At 39.1% G+C, this 20645-nt stretch overlaps 1 protein-coding gene across 1 annotated transcript; it reads right to left on the bottom strand.

The window, feature by feature from the left end:
• Window positions 1-132: 132 nt before the first annotated feature.
• On the bottom strand, window positions 133-17401 carry gucy2ca (guanylate cyclase 2Ca). Its single transcript, XM_073494684.1, has 27 exons — window positions 17191-17401; window positions 14655-14767; window positions 13714-13781; window positions 13416-13634; window positions 13191-13309; window positions 10748-10850; window positions 10543-10654; window positions 10299-10443; window positions 8501-8583; window positions 8308-8425; window positions 7985-8066; window positions 7568-7661; window positions 6951-7013; window positions 6793-6864; window positions 6345-6449; window positions 5305-5391; window positions 5052-5184; window positions 4794-4931; window positions 4401-4489; window positions 4142-4233; window positions 3521-3679; window positions 2439-2631; window positions 1984-2158; window positions 1576-1674; window positions 1391-1485; window positions 1205-1281; window positions 133-444 (listed from the first exon to the last, which is right to left on the bottom strand). Exons 1-27 carry the CDS (start codon window positions 17399-17401, stop codon window positions 249-251), a joined length of 3240 nt encoding a protein of 1079 aa, XP_073350785.1. The 3' UTR covers window positions 133-248.
• Between the last annotated feature and the right edge of the window lie 3244 nt (window positions 17402-20645).

Genomic DNA, 20645 nt, shown 5'->3' on the forward strand with positions numbered 1-20645 from the left:
ATTTTAGTTTTATGTGGCAGAGGGAGTGGTGTTGAAGGGGAAAAGCATCAAAGGGTAGAAAGAAAACTGAGACCCTTTTTAACATGGAACACGCCTGCTTGTTCCACAGCTGCTCAACTGTCACTCCACCACCTGAATAAACACAAAGCTGTCCACAAAACCTTAGTAGTGCTGACCCAGGCAGGTGTTGCAGGCTATGACACAACTTTGTCTTCTTAGCCAATATTGTACGGAAGGTTCCTCTATAATCACAGGAAGGTACTGGGGTTGTCGGTGACAGCCAGGTGGAAGTACTCTGGAGAACTGTCCCCCTGCAGGCTGCTGTTTGTCTCCCTCCGATGGACTTTAGTGGACAGGGTCTTTTTGAGGCTCCTGTCTTCACGCTTCTCCAGACTGGACACGATCATCTCTGCCAGGTCCTGCTGGAGCCGTTGGAAGTTCTCCCTGAGGCGGTGACACCAGGATAGTTTGCACACATTTTTTCATAGATTGAATAATTTGTGCATTCTATTATAATTAATTGTGTTTTCTGTTTTTCAAGACATCTCCCTGATTTTGTTACAGTCCCATCAAATCCGAAAATTGATGCCAAGCTCACTGTTGTTTTGTAGCTAAACACAGTTTACCTCAATAGTTCATCTGATATCGCTGTGTTGTTGTTGTTCCGACAACATCATGATTAATGTTGGTCCGGGAGCGTCATTGCAACTGATAAATACACGATCAAGTTAAAATAGGGAGCAAATTGTGGTGGATGGATGGGTCACGAACAGGATTTTCATCCAGGAGAAGAGGTTTGTGTCCCACGTGGAGCTCATTGTTAAATTGTTGACTTATTATTACATTTTTTTGATTGTAATTTTTCTGTCACAGTTTGGTCAGGTTTAGGCAACAAAACTACTGTTAGGTTTAGGAAAACATCACGGTTTGGGTTAAAATAGACCCTTTCACATCAGTTCTTTCCTGTTAATATCAAAGCTATGACATCACAACAATGTCATTGGTCAGTTGCAAAGATGGTCCTGGGGCAACATTAACAATGATGTTGGAGGAACAAAACACCAACACAGTGATCGTGTTTACATCAATAATGGGGCTGGAAGGAAATGTTGGGATTTGGGGGCCAGAGGAGTGTATCTTTCAGCATTAGTAGATGTGTGTCCTTATCATAAGGAGTACATTTATATGAGACTGTTTTACTCACGCTGTTGGTGGTGTCGGCAGGTTGTATTTGCCCCCCGTAATTCCTGTTAACCAGTATGTCATCTCTTTGCCTTTACCCTGTGGGTCAGGTACACAAGGACATAGACAACACACACAGGAAATGAAAGTAGTAACTTTCTAGATATGAGTGCTGAGAACATAAAAAGCCAAAGCAAATAGAGCTAACCTTCAGATATGTCTCCCCTCTTTGTTCATACTCAAACTGGCAGTCTGTCCTCTGCAGGATGTTGATAGTGGACTGGCTGACGTGAATTCTCAGAGCTGGAAAGCGACAAGAACAAAGATCATGAGAGATAAAGCTTCTGTTTTTTAACTCTACGAATGCATGTGTGAGTGTTTGTTGACTCTTACGCAGGCCTGTGGACTCCATGCGTGAAGCAGTGTTGACTGTGTCTCCGAAAAGACAGTAGCGAGGCATCTTGTTCCCCACCACTCCTGCTGCACACGGTCCTACACACAAATACACACAAACAACCATTAATGCCTGAGCTTTCATGTCCATTCAGATAACTGATAAACGCTAAAGAAATGTACTCTCCCAAGTGCCTCTTGGTGGCTGCTTCACTTTTTTACTTTTCTTATTTTCTCACCTCTTACACATTTGATTAACTATTCTCCATTTTCTACACATTTATGAACATTTATAACAACTATAATCAAACCAAACCAACTTTAAACCAAATACTGGCTATATTTAGTATCATGAGGAAGAGTGACGTGAGGGGCTCAAGGGTTAAGGCTATTATGAATTTCTCTTACCTGAATGCACACCAATACGGATCCACAGTGGAATGCCAGGTAGGTGGAGCAACTCAAACGACCCTACAAAAGCCAGCATGTCCAGAGCCATGAGGGCGATGTCCACTGCATGCCTGTCGCCGTTGCGTTTGGGCAAACCAGACGCAACCATGTAGGCATCTCCTATTGTCTCAACCTGAGAGACAACGGATGGATTGCTTTATTAATGAAAACATCATCTGTACTCAGTAAACATGAAACATAACATCTAACTTCAACTGATTGATGAGTTTTAAATAAAAGTTTCCTGCTAAGTGCAAATCTAAGTTCTATCTCAACTTGTAAAACAGCAGTAACATCCTACCCGAGACCCACAGAGCTTAACTTTCGCCACAGTGCTGCCATCACTTTGGCTGACTACTTATTAAACAATAGATTAAAAAGGAGCCTAAAGTCAGACTCTAGCAGTGAAGTACCTTGTAGACATCATGGTGGTCAAGGATGCTGTCAAAGTTTTTGTAGATGTCGTTGAGCATGTCGACCACCTCCATGGGAGTGCTGTAGTGGCAGAGGGTGGTGAATCCCACGATGTCACTGAAATAGATGGTCACCTCCTCAAACAGCTCTGGTTTCACTTTGCCTGTCTCCTTCAGTGAACGCACCACCGGGCTGAGGAGACATAGAGGTAAAAGCACTTTTTTAAGTCCTTTGGGGGCCTTTTGTAAGTTATTTCAGGACACTAAAGTAACATAATTTTCATTTATAAACATCATCATAAATCTATAGCTTTTGGGGGGCCTTTTAGTTGGGGGCCCCAGGCAGTTGCCCACCTTGCCTAATGGTAAAGTCCACCACTGAGTGGAAATTATTGATGTTACTGGTTGGCTTCTACTAAGATTAAAATTGCTATCAGGGTATATGAAATGTACATGCAAATACAGCTTTTCCTTGAGCTGTAGGTGAGTCACCCATTGCCTCTACATAGAACACAGAAAAGACAGGTAATATAAACAGACATACATTAATACTAGGCTAAACACTGTTAACACTTATATATCATATACTCAAGTAATGCTTTACTAAATCTATGATGATTGAATGCATGATTTATTGCAGAATGTATCATGATTTCCTTGCCAAGCATTAACGATGCAATCAGGATGGATTTCAGTTACAGTGTTCAAGTTTATTTCTGTAATGTGTAAATGTTTGCATCTGACAGCCAGTTTGATTGAAAAGAATATATATTCTTATTTCTATCAGAACATTTACTGTTCTGCTTTCAGGGAGGTTGAGCAAATACATGAATCTCAAAGATTCATGTATCTGGAATCCAGTTAACTTGGTTGCAAATCAATTAATGTATGAAGTGTGAATTAACATTCCTTAACTGATGATCAATTTAGTGTGGACTAATCAAATAAAGTCATAGTTACTTAAACATTTGTTTTTAATTAGCAACAGGAGTTTACGATACATCCCGCATTGATTCATGCATTAAATCATCATGAGTCATGCAGTAGTTGAGCATTATTACCAGTATACAGTATAAGCCTACCCAGGAAGTAGCATAAAGTTGAGGCGATCAGCTCTGTCCCTCTCGGCTTTGTACAAAGAGGTTCTCTCCTCCACCAGACGCTCCAGAGTCCTGGAGTACATCTGCAGGCGACGGATCAGGTTGTCCATGTATGTCTCAGTGGCTTGATTATGCAGGTTACTGTTTCAAAACAAATATATTGAAATTACTTAAACTATTTATATCCTTCAATCAATTAATCATCATGTCAGAGAAGAGTGAGGCAGGAATTATCTCACAGGAAGTATGCTCACTATATGGACAAAAGTATGTGGACATCCCCGTTTGTCATAGTTTGGGCCCCTTAGTTTAAGATTATGGAAACCTTAATTCTACATTTATTTACATAGCCCTTAATCACACATTTTATAGAATACTGTGCCTCTAACATTGAGGCAGCAGTAAGGAGATGGCTCCTTTCTGTTTCAACATGGCAATGCCCTCATGCATAGCCATATCTATAAAAACATTTTTTTTAAAACTATCCTAGTAGGGTCTGGAAGAACTTGACTGGCCTGTGTTACACATATGGGTGTAATGTTATGTAGTGTTTGAGTGAAATGATTAAAAGTCGGCCTAAATGAATGTGTGGTTTTGACTTACCTGAAAATTTTACCCAGAGATAACTCTATTCTCCTAAAATCTGGCCTCCGTTCTGGGTCTTCATCCCAGCAGTTTTTTATCAGCATGTACAGCTGTATACACACATGAGAACACATACGCACACACAGACAAAAAAAGAAAAAGAAAGAAGGAGTGTATGGCTTTCTTTATTTATTTTTGATTAATCAAAGTAGATTTACTTTATACACCTGAGAGTTTTTTGGTAAATGTCCTTCACAGTGTTTGGTGGCTCTCTTACCTCGACTTCCCTCTCTGATGCACCATCAAAGTTGAGATCAGGTCTGAAGTAGCCCATCCCAATGGGAAACCGCACTCTGTAGATCTTCTCTGAAGGATTGGATGACATTAAGATTGCCAAAGTGAGCAGGACTTATGCTGAGGATGATCACTGAGTGAACATCCCATCTTACCGTGAACTGTCTGATTTTGAACTCAGACAACCAAAGTAACACCTAAAATGTCTACATTGAATGATTCTGTCATAATCTCCACATATATGAGCACACAAACCATCCAGTTTTTTAAATTACAGTGTTCATTTCCTCACACTAGATCAAATAAGGCGGAGTACATTTTGTTTGTTTTGTTATTTATTGCAGTTTTAATGGTGTGCCAAATTATCCTGGCCTACCTGTAGGATTCGAGCAGAACTGTGTATAGAACGGGGTCCGCCTATGAATAATCTCATGGGCAATGATGGCATAGCTGTAGACATCGCCTTTCTGTGACACCCCATCTTTACGAAGATGCTCTGGGGCCGTCCACAAGTCTGAGAGGAGGGGAGAGGAGAGGAGAGGCTAAGTCGCTTGTATTTTCAGTGCTTAGCTCTATAACCAACTGTAATCTTAAAGAAATAAAAAAAAATTAAAAATAAAAAACTCAGTCTTACCTCTGCCTGGATTCAGGATGGTGTGACAACCAAAGTCAGTGATTTTGACCACCATGCGGTTGTCGACCACACAGTTAGTGGACTTAAGGCGACCGTGGACCTGAATGTTACTGGAGTGAAGGTACGACATGCCCTGTAGAAGATAAAGCAGGGGAACCGTAGTGAGCAGGACGTGTTAATCCAAGACAGTTGGACCGAGTTGCCTTCAATACAGGGTATTGAAAAGTGACATATACACAAATACAAATAATACCTTTGCTATGTCATACATGACTGATATCTTGAACTCCATGTCCATGAAGGTTTCGTCTGGGTAGGAAATCTTGTCATTCAGAATGTACTGGAAGAAAAAGAAATGAAGAAGTTCATATTTTATCACTTTTACTACTCTGCTGACATGCTGCTAAAAGCAGCTAAAAGGAGCACATATTTTGTGTTGATACTGGCACACAAAAGTGGTATGACTACCACCACCTTGTGTCTCAAGATCTTAATCTGGTTAGCACATGCATTTGTTTGGAAAACGAAAGAAAGAAGCAACATATTTTAAACACTATTTTTTTTTCTAAAACACAGCTGTTTGCAGGATGCATGGTGATGAGATTATGTATCTATTTGTTGCTATGTAAGATTAATCACTGTAATATGATGATGATGAAATAAAGTAAACTTTATTTAGGGTTGTACCACCAGACTAAAGAGCAGCTTATTTCCTTAGGCTGTGAGACTCCTCAATTCATCCTCAGCACTCCGCCATAAAAAATCGTTTTAGTTTTATGGCTTAGTTGACCCAGATAATTCTGAATTCAATATGGTGACAGGCATTAAGAATAACTATAATAACTGTAGAAAATTTGCCACTTTTTTCACTGATGGTGTTGTTAGCTTATGTAGGCCATATAGAGGGGTCTATATCAACTTGTGCGTGTTTGTGTGATTAGGTGCATTCACGCACACACTGTTAATGCTCTTTAAACTGTGTGTCCATGACTTATCAAATGAACAGTAAAGTCATTGAGAGCAGTGGAGAAATGAGGCCACTGAGCCTTGTCATAAACAACATGTTTGTATGTTGTGTAGTCATGTAACCTGAAGAAAATTCAGATTAACGTGTACTAATTTATTTATCTATTTATTTATTTATTTCATAGGAGCAGATCTGCATTACAATACACACAGTGATAAAAATGACTTCATATTCCATTGGTCTGGTAAAGAAAGGAAGAAAGAAAGAAAGAAAGAAAGAAAGAAAGAAAGAAAGAAAGAAAGAAAGAAAGAAATGTGGACTCTTACCCTTAGGGAGCCCCTCTGACAGAGCTCAAACACTCCAAACACGCCATACTCAAACTTCACCGTACCGTAAAACTTGGTCAGGTTGTAGTAATCGATACCCAACAGCTGAAACATAGTGTGGAGCGGAGGAAAAAGTGAAAGGATGGGTAGAGAGTGACAGGGAGGTGGGACAAAAAGGGTTAAAAAGGGTTAGTCAACACACTTGTCCTGCTATGACTTCAAAAATGACTAACTGTTTAAAACCAGATGACGCATCCATTATATAATGTTTTATTCATGTTCTTTCAAAGCACAAAACCTTATGTGGAGCTAGAAGAGAAAAGAAAGATGGGGTAAGGTTCACATTTCTAAAAAGAAAAGCCCCTCAAAAGAGGGACAGAAAGGATGATTTAAATTTATCCACAGTAAATTAAAAAAAATATTGTCCACTTGCTGTAATGTGTCTTACAGTGTTAAGCTCAATCCTCTGGTCCTCTGTGAAGTCTCCATCTGCTTGCTTCAGCTCTTTCAATATTACAGGCTGAAGAATACAGAGAAATAAGTCACAGTCAAACACAGAGAGAAAATTCATGATCAGTAAATACTGATTTTCATAAGCTGAAATACCTTCTTGTCATAGCGGCCTCTGTGTCTGAAGTAGGTGCTGTCCTTCCTCTTGTCTTCATCAATCTGTTCCATGCACACACACACACACACACACACATACACACGCACACACACACACGCACACACACACATATCTGATTTCATGTTCTTATCTTGATGGATGTGATCAATCAGATTTGCAAATCATGAAGAAAGTCCTGAACTCCGATAGCTTGACGGACGCCAGGCAAAGTTCTGCAACAAAACTTACAGTGTGCCAGAGTTCACTGTCTATAAGATAAACTAACTTCAAAGATCTTACATAATTTTTTTCATGTGGCTTTATCTCATTTCATGTTTTTTCTTCAACTGATTCAATGCAATCTCGTCTCTCACATCATGCTCAGCTTATTTTGTATTTTCTCACATAGCTGCTTCTTTGTCAACCCCCTGTGAAAAGTGTTGATTTATAAGTTATCACAGGAGTTAGTTTATAAATTAGTTTAGTAGGATGTTAACATGAGGGTATGTCTTAACAGCATTTCCAAAAAAAGTGCGAAATTCTGCTGTTGGCACATCATCATAGAAAAGGTTGCTGACCCCTGATCAGGAAACAGGTGAATGATGAGGCTGTTTACCTTCAGAGAAACCTCCTTCTCATCCAGAGGACCAATCAGATGTGGGTCGATATGAGACCACCTCTTTTGCATAAGACGCTCTTTCCTGTTCTGCCTTACATTATTGAAAGACACATACAGTAAATACAGACATAATGACAGAATGGATAGCTTTCAGCGGGAATCCAATTTCATTACAGCTTTATATGGTCCGTCGACCAAATGTAAACGCACAGGAGCTTATTCTTATTGTATTTATCCTGAGCTTCAATTAAGGCTGCCATTTTATCACTTATAATATCTGTCTAGTTCTATTCTAGTTATCCACTGTTCATCAACTGTTGCTTCATATAAAAATAAGCTTTACTAATTAAGAAATTTAAAAAAAAATTACACATAGCCCATGTGATTCAGCTGTCAAATGCGGCAGCTGTTTACCTGTAGAAGATGAGAGCAATGGCTGTCACCACGACAACACTGAGACTCAGAACGATCATGATCACATCCTGCACACTCAAGTCTGGAGGCACACATACACACACAGAGAGAGAGAGAGAGAGAGAGAGAGAGAGAGAGAGAGAGAGAGAGGCATTTAAAGCCTTACTCTGAATAGAGGTAATGAAATCAAACTATGTTTCTAAATATTGTCAGACTCTAATAAAGTTTTGTGTTCTCTGTATGACAAAGCTTCGTAACCTTGCCACACCTTGAAATCACTGTCTACATTGCCTTTACACCGTTAGTGTGTATGTGTGTTTTACCGTTTGATTTCTTTGGCACATCAGAGGGCAGTTTGTCCCCTGTCCAGATCAGGGCTGGGTTTTCATTTGCGTATATGGTTTTATTTTGTGATGTGTCAAAAACTGCCAGGATTTCGTACTGGAGAGAGACAGAGGCAAAGTATAAAAAGAAATGCTCACGTTGAACAAGCTGCTGAATGGACAGTAGTCTCACCTTGTTGTCTTTTGATGTGTAAATGATAGAGAAGTTAACATCTCGATCACCGTACTTATCGAGCACATAGTGTCCTCCCATACCTGCTTGAAGCAAACACACAGACACACAAAGAATATTTTCAATTTCTTTGAAATAGAATAACAATGTAATTGCATTTGAATTGGATGAGCTACAAATAGTTTTTTGACTATTAAAACATTACTTATTAAAAAGTATTTGAGACCGACCTAGGGGAGTAACTAGAGTTAGGCTCGCAATTTACAGTAATTTTCATTATCATTGCTTTTCTTTTTTAAAAAATTAAGGTTCCACTGTAGTTAAAGACTAAAATCAACGAAATACCCCTCATCACTTTTCCTCAGCCCAGTCCCCAGGATATAGTGTTAGCAGTTAATATTTCTGCAAACCACATATACGTCTAAAGTTAACATTTGTACCAAACATGGCATACAATGTACACATATATATACATAGCTGACTTTCACATTAGGACACGGATGGGATGGTGGTGGAGTTACTACAGCCCACAACACTGCCAAGTGGGTGACAGCAGTTCAAGTCTGTGGGGACATTTTAAGCCTTTTATGTGCTGACAAAACCAGATGTTTTTCACAGCAAGTCAGACCGTCTCCAGCTGTGTTTGTAGCGACCAAAACAGGTATTTGATGCCAAAACATGAAGTTTTTCTAACCCTAACCAAGTAGTATTTGTGCCTAAACCCTAACCAGAGCAAAAGGAAAGTGTTGTGACAGGAGAGAAATAGAAAATTGAATCCAAACAAATGTAAGGTTGCAACATAAAGAAACATTTGAACTCTTCTGTGGTTTTGCAGAAACGTATTTAGCTAACATTTATTCTGGCAATGGGGTTGTTTTTCCTACAGTGGCCACTAAAAACGCAAAAAATTGCTGCAGGCCTCCTCTAGAGCCAGTGTTCAGTTTGAATCAGATCAGTTAACTACAAGCAATATAAACATTTTACAGTAATACATGACTGCGTTACCAGGCAACAATAAAACTAACCATAAACTACAGGCAAGCAATCATCACTGTGTTGTGATGCTCTCTGTAAGTTGATTTGCATATTATACTGAACTGAACTGGGGCTAACAATGTTGCCTTGGAGGAGAGCAAAACAACTGAAAATGACCCATCGTTATCTACAGCATTTACAGTTTATATTTGTTGTGGCAGAACATGCAAAACCACCTCAAACCAACACAGAAGGGGATAATTCAGTGAACATAAATATTAAAATTCTCATGACCTGTCAAATACACAAACATGAGGCTACAACAATTATGATGCGCTGTGTTTGCCTGTCTTGTGCTCTGATGTTTTTGCTCCAACCTGTAACAATTGCAGAGCCTTATATGTGATTAATAAAACTTGAATTGAATTTGTGTTTTACTGGAAGAAAATGAAGGCAAGTTCTGGGGTGATATGTGACTGGCGACTAGTATTTGTTAATAACCTAGCTGCTGAATTTTGGACCAGTTGAAGTGGAAACCACCAATATAACAGAAGGAACAGAAGCAACATAGTGATTTTAACCAGAACAATGACGTTTTCTTAAACCTAAAGATAATAAATGCCAAACGGGTTAACTTCAGTTGTAGCTTTACATATCCAGTCTGACTCTTAAATGTTAAACAACCTGCCATATACACTCTACTGACCTATTACACCTTGTGGTATGTGCCCTTGATTAGTGTTTGCTGAATTTGTTTTGCATTGTACAGTAATTCTGCCTCTCCCTGTGTTGCTAAACCTGAGTTGAAACTGATCATACGAACCATAAAAAGAGGCGTTTCCAAAGGGGTTGTCGCTCAAAGGCACATCAGAAGGTCCATGGTCACGTTGACGACTGAGCATCCTCTCTCTGAGCACTTTGCCAAACAGCAGAGCCCCATCATGATACCCAGCCACAAAGTCATTTATCTGCAAATTGGACAGAAAGTTAGAAAAAAAAGAGTCAAATCTTTATATAAGAGCTGGTCCCCTGCACAGTCTTATGTGGGTGTTAAAGTTGCTGCTCACAGTGTTATTGTATGTTGAGTTTGATCCAGAAGTGTAATTCCTCCGTGGCAGGGTGATCACCAGTACGTTCTCCATCCCCTCAGTGGATGTTGTGTTGATGTAATAGTCAGGGCTGGGGAAAGGCAAAGGGTTTCACTTGCCTTACACTGAAAAGATTCTTGGTCACAGTGTACAAGTAAAATGGTAAACTCATAAACAGGCTTACTTGTAAACATCGAGGAGAATGAACACGATTTCCTCAGGAATCTCGCCCGCCACTTTACTCTTTATTGAAATAATGTCATCAGGGCTCCCACACATGATGAAAACTGAAATAAATACATCAGTTTTACTACAACAGGAAGGGAAATGTTTCATTTGTACAGTACATTTAAAACAATTCTTCTCTTTTCAGACACTGGTTATATATTTCAGTGTTACTAGCTTCATCAGGGGTGCCCAAATGTTTGTATGAAGTGTCACTGTGGGTGCCATGCTCAGATCATGAATGGACAATTATTTATTAGGAATCCTTCATATTCAAAGAGCATTTTTACCTCACAAAAATTAAAACACTTTAAACATTAATTTATGTGACAACTTTTTAAAATAATTTTTTAAATGTCTTCTGCTAGAAACATCTGGTGGGCCAAATCAAACTTTATGGCAGGCCATACAGGTACAGATTGACTTTAGGTACTATGCATTAAAAAGCAACTATCAGCAACTAACTCCTTTTGATGTGGTTTCATGCATGTTTCACTACAAGAAGTAGGCAGTTGCAACTCATTCTACCAAAATGTGGAACAGCAGTTATTGTATCAGCCAAACTGAGCTGCCGTCAATAAAGCAACAACATTTAGTAGAAGTGACTACGGGCCATATCTAAATAATCAAAGGCACGTCATGGTCAGAAGTCCATGGTGTAAGTGGATTTAGGGCAGATCCCTTTTGCTAATGGTGCAAAATCTGGGTGCAGTAGAACACATTCACACAACGGCCAATTCCTCAGGCGTCACGCTCAGGAGGGGAAGCCTCAAATGCTCAGATAATGTTATGATGTTGTGTTCCAGGTCACACAATATAAACATATTGAAGCTGAGTGACATAACTTTTCAAGGTGAAACAACACCCATTAGCTAATGTTAGCATTCAACCACTTCCTAGTTAACATTACTGTCTAATTATATTACATTGGGATGGCTGTAGCTCAGAAGGTAGAGCAGGTCATACAGCAATCGGAAGGTTGCTGGTCTGAATCCCCGGATCCCCCGGCTGCATGTCAAAGATAATGAGCCCCAAATTGTTCCTGACAAGCAGGTTGGCACCTTGCATGCCAGCTGCTGCCATCACTGTATGAATGTGTGTGTGAATGGGTGAATGTGACAAGTATTGTAAAACCGGAAAAGCGCTATAGAAATGCAAGTCCATTTACATCAAGTGTGTTTCACTTCAACATTTAAATTAACACTTTTGTCCAAAGCAACTTACAATAAGTACAATTGTCACAAGGAAGAAACCACAACAAGTACCAGGGCAAATGGCCTGATGTTCCTCTGAATTTTCATTATCCATTGTGTTTTCAGTTGCTGATTAACCAGAAGGCAGTTAAATAATAATCAGTTGTCAGATTACACAACTTGCAACCTGGAGGGCAGCAGTGTGACAATTGAGTTTCCCACCCAGAGCGTGATGTCAGAGGAAAATGGGCCGCATGTGAATATGGCAGCCATTTTCCATAGAGGTTGTATTTAGTCTCTTATTCAATCATGGCCGTGTTTTGGGCATAAATTGAATTAAATCAGAGTCTCATCTTCTATTGCCTTTAAAAGGTGTGCCTTATTTAATTTATATTAAAACAGTGGCACTCATCTTCACTCAGGGATCCTCTGCCTCCACCATCTCCCAATCCTCTGTTCCATTTAAAATTCAACTTTAACTGAATATGAGAAAATGTACAATATCTAACTGAAGAGGAAAAGCGCTGATATGCTTTCCTGTGTGTGTAATAGTGGTTAATTACATTACCTGCAGCGACCCCCCAGCAGCAGACAAGGCTTTATTGTAAATGTTAAATTCTGTTTCCTCTGTTTTTATCTGTAGATCTGCTGCTTAAATGTGCCACGATATTTAGTCTGCAGCCATGCTAGCAGCTCTGTGAGGCCGTACTTTTGATGTTGCCATGCTAACATGCTCACGATAATGTTAGCATCCTGATGCAAAGCAGGTTTAATTTACCATATATTAGCATGTCAACATGCTCACTTTTCCAAGGTATTTGGTGAGTTTTGGAGAAATTAAATTTTTGGGACAACCAAAGTGATTATCCATTTATGGTAAACCATCCAAAAGTGCTTGCTGAGATATTTCAGTCTGTACCAATGTAGTTGACTAATGGCCACACCAACAGACCATTATTGCCATCCCAGTCATGCTGCTATCAAACAGTAAATTCTTAATGCCTCTATAAATTGTAGGGCACAAGCTCTCCCCCCACCCCCCTCATTGTTTTACATACTACTATTTTTTCCTGTTTTCTCCATGGATGCTAATGTTGTGACTGTTCCGATAGATATTAGATAATGTTTTTCATCATAGTCCTAGTGGAGAATAACAGCCCAGTAATAAAAACTGAGTTAATTGAGATGTAACTCAAACAAAATACCCACTGTTGCTGTGTCTTTTCTCATTGACAAGGGCCTCAATCGTCTCGTTTTCCGTACGCAGCATCTCTCTGGTCACGTTTTTGGCAAAGTTGGCAGATGCCGCTTCCAGTGCATTGATGTACCTGTGGTAAAAACAAGGAAATAAAAAACACGAGAAGTGGCACATGCTGGAGCAGTAAAGGAACCTACAGAGGTCACTTGGGCAAAATGCAGCCCGTGCTGTCTCACCAAAAGCAGTCCTCCGATACGTTCTGGGGCTTCCTGTAGACATACGTCCGCTTCCAAGCTGTCTTAAATGACAAGGTTTCAGCAATAAAGTGAACAAGTAAGTCTGAGATCTTGCGTGCTGGAGGCAGAATTCGAGTCACTTTGGGTTGATAGTCACACGAGAGGCCAAAGCTCCCAGCAGAGATGACAGGAATGCTCAGGGTCAGGCCATTTTTGTCACTGACGGCAGACAACAGGGAGTCAAATTCAGTCAGTTGTTAAGTTGTATATAATTAAAGAGAAACAGAGTCATACTCACTCCACTAACTGGAAGGTGGCATAAGTGCAGGAAGGCCCCAGCATGACGCATCCAACTTCACCATCACTCTGCAGAAAGATACAGTACATGTAGTTACTCTGTTTGAAACGGAATCCCCCCCACAGCCAAGGTTCAGATACTTAAAGAGGAAACTGAAGGGAAAAAAATATATAATAATTCTGTATAGTAGGCACTAATGCTGCATAAAGGCACTGTGATTCACATGCCTTTATGTAGTTATTTCATGATTAGGTGCTGCAGTTATCCTTGTCCCTTTTCCCTCTTGCATTTCTTCAGTCCCTGGTAAACTTGAGCCTGTTGTTTTCAGCTGTGGCAGAGAAAGCAGGAGTAATAGAAGAGTTTGTCGCACCTTCTAGAAGCTAGGATGCCACAATGGCAACATGTGCAATGTTGATATTGTTGATGCAAAGTGGTGAGTCTGCAGAGGAGCAGCTGATCATTGACTGTGCTGTGCTGACAGCAAAAGCTCACTTTAAGTGTTGAAGTTTTAGATAGTTGACATTTTCCTTCCCATCAGCCTTAGTATCAGTCACGGAAATAGTTTTGCTGAATGCAACATTTATAATTTTACATTTGAGTACGCCATGATAACCATCCAGTCATTGAGCAGTAGAGACGTAAATGTTCAGCTGAAGGGTAATCCAGGGATGATAAACTATCAAACTGCAAAAAGGGAACTTGTTGGATTTTATCACTATTTTAGTATTGGAGATAAGTGACACAGGAAAGAAGATTCAGGTTTTCTAATATCTAGCTCTCATGTCAGATGGTCTTTTCAGCATTGTTAGGCCTCTCAGTGTGTCTTTATCAAAAGCATTTGGACCACAATACAAGTAATTTAACATTAAGTGTTCACTAAAATAAACACTTTAAACACTCTATAGACATCTCAACTATTGTCATCTTTTGACCATACTCACATGCAGCCTCTTGAGTATTGCCACTCCTTCACAGGTGCTGCTCCCACAGCCCTGCCGGTTGTACAGGGTGGTGTTGAATCCGTTGTAGTTGGCCGTCAAAGTGAAGTTTAAATCTTGGGTCATGGAAAGAAGATAAGAGTTATTAATATCAAAAATGAACTCATTAATAGCTCTGGGCTGAGAAGATTAGATAGATGATGATGACTGATTTACCGCCTACTGGTGTAAATGTACCCTTCGATTGCTCCCGCAGAGAAATTCAAAAATTACATTAACAGCAGCAGCAAAAATCATTCATTGTGTAATAGGATGAACAGCCTCATAGTAGGAGTAACGCTCATCATGCATTGTTACTCTAAATAATAAGGCATCTTTAACTATTTCTTACTCAATAATACGCTGTCAAAGCATGAAGTCACCTGTATGTTTGGTTGAAAAGCAACATTTCAATTTCACAAAAGTGGATTTTTAGCATTTGAGCCAGTTTGGGCCAGTGGCTCCCAACTGTAGGCCATGACCCCCTCAAGCCCTCACAAGATGTTTCTGAGGGGGTATAAGGTTGATTAAATGTACAGTATCTTGTTGGCCAAGCCACGAATCTAAAAGGAACACACTGGGGGGAAAAAATACACATTTGCTGTAATATTGGTGTATAGATAAGAAGTTTCAGTTTCATCCCTGTGTGATCAGGAGATAGACTCATCTGAATATTTTTTAAGCCCCACTTTGCAAACAATAAAAACGACTAGCCTCCCCCAGAAGAGGAAAGATATGTTCAGTTGCTCCAAAACTGTCCTATTTATATATTTTTAGTCAGCATGCCAGCCACCAATATATCCAAGAATCTCCTACAGTACACATAAGTGTTCAGGACAGCTGTTAATTTGGTATGTTTGTTATATCAGGATGTTTTCTACATGTTAGATTAAAGTGTATCAGTAAGACTTGGAGGCTGCACAGGATTCTTTTAATTGTAACAAACATGGTGTTTGCTTAATGCACCTTACTCCAGAGAAAGCACTTAGGAATGGGATAATGACAGATTTCATTACGGATTGCAATAAAAACACTCCAGATAAGTTGACTGTGGTGAATTTCCATGATTGAGATAATCATGAATATCTACACACGAATGACCTGAAAAAGCTGTAACAAGGGTGGAGCGTGCCTCTTTTCAGTTATTCCAAAATCCTAAGCCTGTCATCATGGCTGTTGGCACAGTTTGTGCATCGTATCCAGCACAATAAAAGTTCAATTGGATGTGTGGAAATGTTTTTAGCACCTTCAGTTCACACATCCTTCTCCGTTAGCACAATAGTCTTTCTTAAGGGTGAAGTGATTTAAGATTGTTTCAATGTTTCATTGCTATATTAAGAGTTTAAAGCATCATTTGATAATTATAAGCATAATATCATGATTGGACAATCATGACGCGTAATTTTCATATCATCCTATACCTACAACCACTACATATAATACATATAGGTTTCCTCACATATACCTGTAGGATTGGTTGTCAAACCAAATCTTGATACATTCAAGTACCTGCAACAATGTGTTGATAATTTGAGCATCAAAATCTACCAAGCACTCTCTGTGGCAAAGAATATCTGGCAAGAGACTCAGTGTTTTTTACTGAAAAAAATCCTGATTAAAATAAAAATGTTTCCAGTTTTATAATATTTTATATAGCTGAGCTTTAAAGTTCTTTCTTGGCCTAGAAAACTTCAGTTTCTTGTGTTTTTGCCAAGGTCTTCTACAGCTGCTTGTGTTTAGACGACATTTGACATTTAATATGTGAGAATTTTCGGTTTCTTTTGGCAAATGAAAAGGATTTTGTAGAGAAATGTGTTTATATTTCTCAAAGTCCTGTACCAAAAAAGTATGTGTAACAAAATCAGGTATCATTTCAGTACTACTATGCCCAATGTTCAGAATATTCTAGAAAGACCCCGTTCGACTGGCTGTGTGTCTTTAATGATGGGATAAAGTGATGGCAAATAAACTGTGAAATTGGATGTAAAGCCTGATCATTTGTTGAATCCATCTGAAAGGTTATTTTTTTCCATCTGTTAAAAGCTTGAATTGCCAGAGAGATCTCATTCTCTATAAACAAATGTGAAAAATGCTTTTGTCATTTACACAACAGTGATGAGGTGAATCTCTTCTTGCTCAACAGAGAAACTAGTTCATACATTCATAACCAGCCATCTTGACTTTGTGGTTCTCTGTTTTAATGGTTTCTAGGAGCTGCTACTAATTGACCTCCAGCTATTAAAAACGCCTCCGCTAATGTCCAGTCGTGTTACTTAAAGAAGATTTACACTGGCTCTGTCTTACAGTCAGGATTGATTCTGAAGTTTTGTTTAGTAGTTTTTACTTTTACATTATCCTAGTTTTAGGGTTCTGCCAATTCTAAAGACATTTGTTTTTTAACTGGCTGGTGTAAAACATCATATATTAATTTATAGATAATATGAAATCATTATTATCTGTCAGATCCATTTAGCCTTTTTTAGGAACTACTGGTCCATACCATGTTTAATGTTTTCCAGACTGTCCTCTTCAATGGCTCGTTTCACGGCTTCCTCCACAAAGGGTCGACTCCACGCATAAGTGTTGTCCTCCAGCAGCACAACATTCATGGTGTAAATACGCTTTGATGACAAACAGTCATCCAGCATCTTGTTGGCGACCACCACCATTATCAACATTCCCAGGTAAAATAAACAGTGTGAGCTGTACATCTTGATCCTCAAGATTTTCCTTTTTCTTTTCTTTTTTTCTTGTCTCTTCCACACTTGTCAACTACATGTCAAAACAATGTATTAAAAATGTCTTTACGTTCGTCCACCTGAACAGATCCTCTCCATTGACGACATGAGTCCAAAGACAAAAGTGAAAAGGGCTCCCAGTGACTAAGCAGAAGTCTCTTAATTCACTGTCAAGCATCCAGAAAACAGATGAAAATCAACTTTTGTCTGAGATCTTCTTTCAGTAAACACAAAAGAAAGAAGTTGATTAAAGACAAGTAACACAGTCTTCGCAGCAGTTGTTCCTGTGGTGAAAGCCTTCGATCAATAGTCCTCCACCTTGGTACGGGCTGGTCTACCTGTCCTCCATACGTTAATGAACAACTGTGAAGTGACAGTCGGTGCACCAGTTAAAAGGAGGGAGGGCAAGGCAGGAAAGACTCCCACACTCCATCTGGACTCCTCACTTAGAAACTGAGATCATAATTCATCTTGTTTGTAAACATGGAGCCTCTACATTACATGTCCTGTCTGAATAACATCAAAGATTATTCCCAAATATCCTTTTCTGCGGTGACCAAGTGTAAGAATATAACTCCAGTAACTCTGTTCACTTGAAAATAGCATATTAATTGTAGTCATGAATTACAGACTGGCAACAAATGAAAAAAAATAACATATATTGTATGTCGACAGTGGAAGCTTTTTGTTTAACACAATCTGATTCTTCTTGTTGAAGCAGAGGCGGGGGAAAGCTTGCATAGTGCGAGGGGCAAAGGTCACAGGAGGCCATAAAAGTGAAGGCTTGTGTGGAGCTGATAAATATTGTCTGCTATAAAAGCAGGGTGGATTAAGCCTGTAAAAGTCTTGACCAAACTGCTCGTAAACCAGAGTCACCTCATTTTGAGATGCAACACATAAGCAAATCAAAAGTGTAGACTGCTTACAGAGCCATTTATTCTTGTTTGGGTGCAGTTGAATGCATCAAAATATTTTTTGACAGTCAGTCAATCGCTCCACCACTTCAGTTCACACTGAAATATCTCAACAGCAATTGAATGGATTTCCATCAACTTTTGGGAAGGCATTCATGACTTTGATGATCCTGTGCCTTAACCTGTACCATCACCATGGTCAAAGTTGTCATTTATCCTGAGAAATCTCAACATCAACTTGATGGATTGGCACAAATCCTTTATGGTTTCCAGAGGATTGAGCCTGACGTTCCCTTTATTACCACCATGAGGCTGACATTTGTGGCTTTAAAGGTCCAGTATGAAGGATTTAGTGGCATCTGGCAGTGAGGTTGCCGATTCAATACCCCTCGCCTCACCCTCCTCTTCTGGGCGTGTAGTAGAACTGGCAGTGCCCACAAAAAATACAAAAAACATGCAAGGACCTTTCTAGTTCCATTGATTTGTTTGCCCGTTCTCGTCTACTGAGAAACATTAAACAATAAGCATTAATTAATTATTTAAACAAATTATTCCACAAAAATTCCAAAATTACAATCATTTGATGATTTAGTGACTGTAAATGGATGTCTAATAGTGAGCAGGTTAGTGCTGCAAAATAAGAAAAAGGATGTGACGCACTAATGAATTCACCTTAGTGTGACTTGTGGAAGCTGTTATGCCTCAGAAAATGTGTTTTCCAAAACTGGTTGTGGTTGCAGCAGTGATCAGTTGACAGACAGTTAACCAGCAACTGTTGCAGGTCATTTTCAAAAACAAATCCAAAAATTATCTTGTTTAATCTTCTCAAATTTGACTTTTCTCATTTTCTCTCATCTTAACAGCATAGTTGAGTGAATATTCCATAATGGAGAGGTATGTCTTTGGAAGTGGACTGCCCATTATTCTGAAACACCAATAGCCTGAAAAATGTCCCATTGGATTAAAAGCCCATTTGTTCAACAGCCTGTTGTCTCTGAAACAAACACTTTAATCTGTTATTTAAAACGATGAATATAACATAATAACATAACATAATATATATAATATTTAATGTGCTTGCTGTTCCTTTACTATATATAAAGTACTTTCAAAATTTGTATCTGTTGTTTTATTATGAATCTATCTCTTCACACGTCTTCTACAAACACATCGTGGTGCTATTGCTAGTCCTAAATCTTGCTTGTGTCAGTCTCCTCTTTTATCACTCCATGACTGAATTGTCTTTCTCACACTGTTTTATGCTCTTTGCGTCTCTGCTATGAAAGCCATTTGTTACATGTCATTTGTGTAAGTGAATTTAAATGAGCACGCTTTCTATGGAATGTCACATATTTATCATCAAAAGCTCTGCTCTACACAAGAAGAATGACATGTGGGGGATCACAAACTCATGTGGTGTGCTATTTCATTTCCTTCAATAAACATGCAATAAACACCAAAACCTATTAAAATATTACACTGTGTGATTCTACCTCAAAGAGCAAATAACACTATAAACATATGTCCTCATGCGCAACTTTTCCAACCAAACTGTCTTTCCAGTACAGCACATCATCAGCTTCCTGTCTGGCCACCACCGTACAGGGTAATAAACGTTTTAAGCAAACACACATGAATGACGTTGTAATAGCACGGTTGGCTTGGGGAACACAGCCATTTAGTCCCATTACAGTTTCATATGAAGAGGCTCTTCGTCTCAACACACCCTGGCTTTTTATCAGGAAGAGGAAATAGTACAGTGTTGAAAGGAACAAGACTCTTTGTTTTATTGTCTCATCCCTGCTGTGTAATAGCAACTGAACACTGTTAACAGTGGCTGTTATTGTTGGTCTGTGAAAATGGGTCCAATTAGGCACTTTCCCTTCCGCATGAAGGTAGATAAGAAGGCTGTTTTAATGGAGGTCTTTAACTCAACCTACGGAGTGCCCCACAGGCAAGTGAGCATGTAGGCCACATGTACACACACACACACACACACACACACACACACACACACACACACACAAGAATAGGGTTGAGATAAGAAAAACCCATTTTGAAGCATAACCTCAAATCATCACTCAGAGAATATCTTATATGATGATTTTTCTTTTCTTCCAGACTTCCGTCTCAATTCTTCAACCCAGTTACACACTTAGACAATTATTGTTCAAATCCAGAAAAATGTAGTTAGAAATGTAAGATCAGCAAGTTTAAACATACACAACATATGCCAGGTTGAATTAAAGAGAAAAGAATATATATGACATGGAATTTAGTATTTAGTAATTTAGTAATTTAGT

Source organism: Pagrus major, chromosome 23, assembly GCF_040436345.1.
Source record: "Pagrus major chromosome 23, Pma_NU_1.0".
NCBI classification, from domain to species: domain Eukaryota; kingdom Metazoa; phylum Chordata; class Actinopteri; order Spariformes; family Sparidae; genus Pagrus; species Pagrus major.

Bases quoted from the DNA above. Each gene is read 5' to 3' on its own strand.
- gucy2ca (XM_073494684.1), bottom strand. From the start codon at position 17,401: ATGTACAGCTCACACTGTTTATTTTACCTGGGAATGTTGATAATGGTG. The intron at 6,450-6,792 runs GTAAGACACATT...ACTATGTTTCAG, and splicing joins AGAGGATTGAGCTTAACACT to CTGTTGGGTATCGATTACTA. The intron at 1,675-1,983 runs GTAAGAGAAATT...ATTTGTGTGTAG, and splicing joins CCGTATTGGTGTGCATTCAG to GACCGTGTGCAGCAGGAGTG.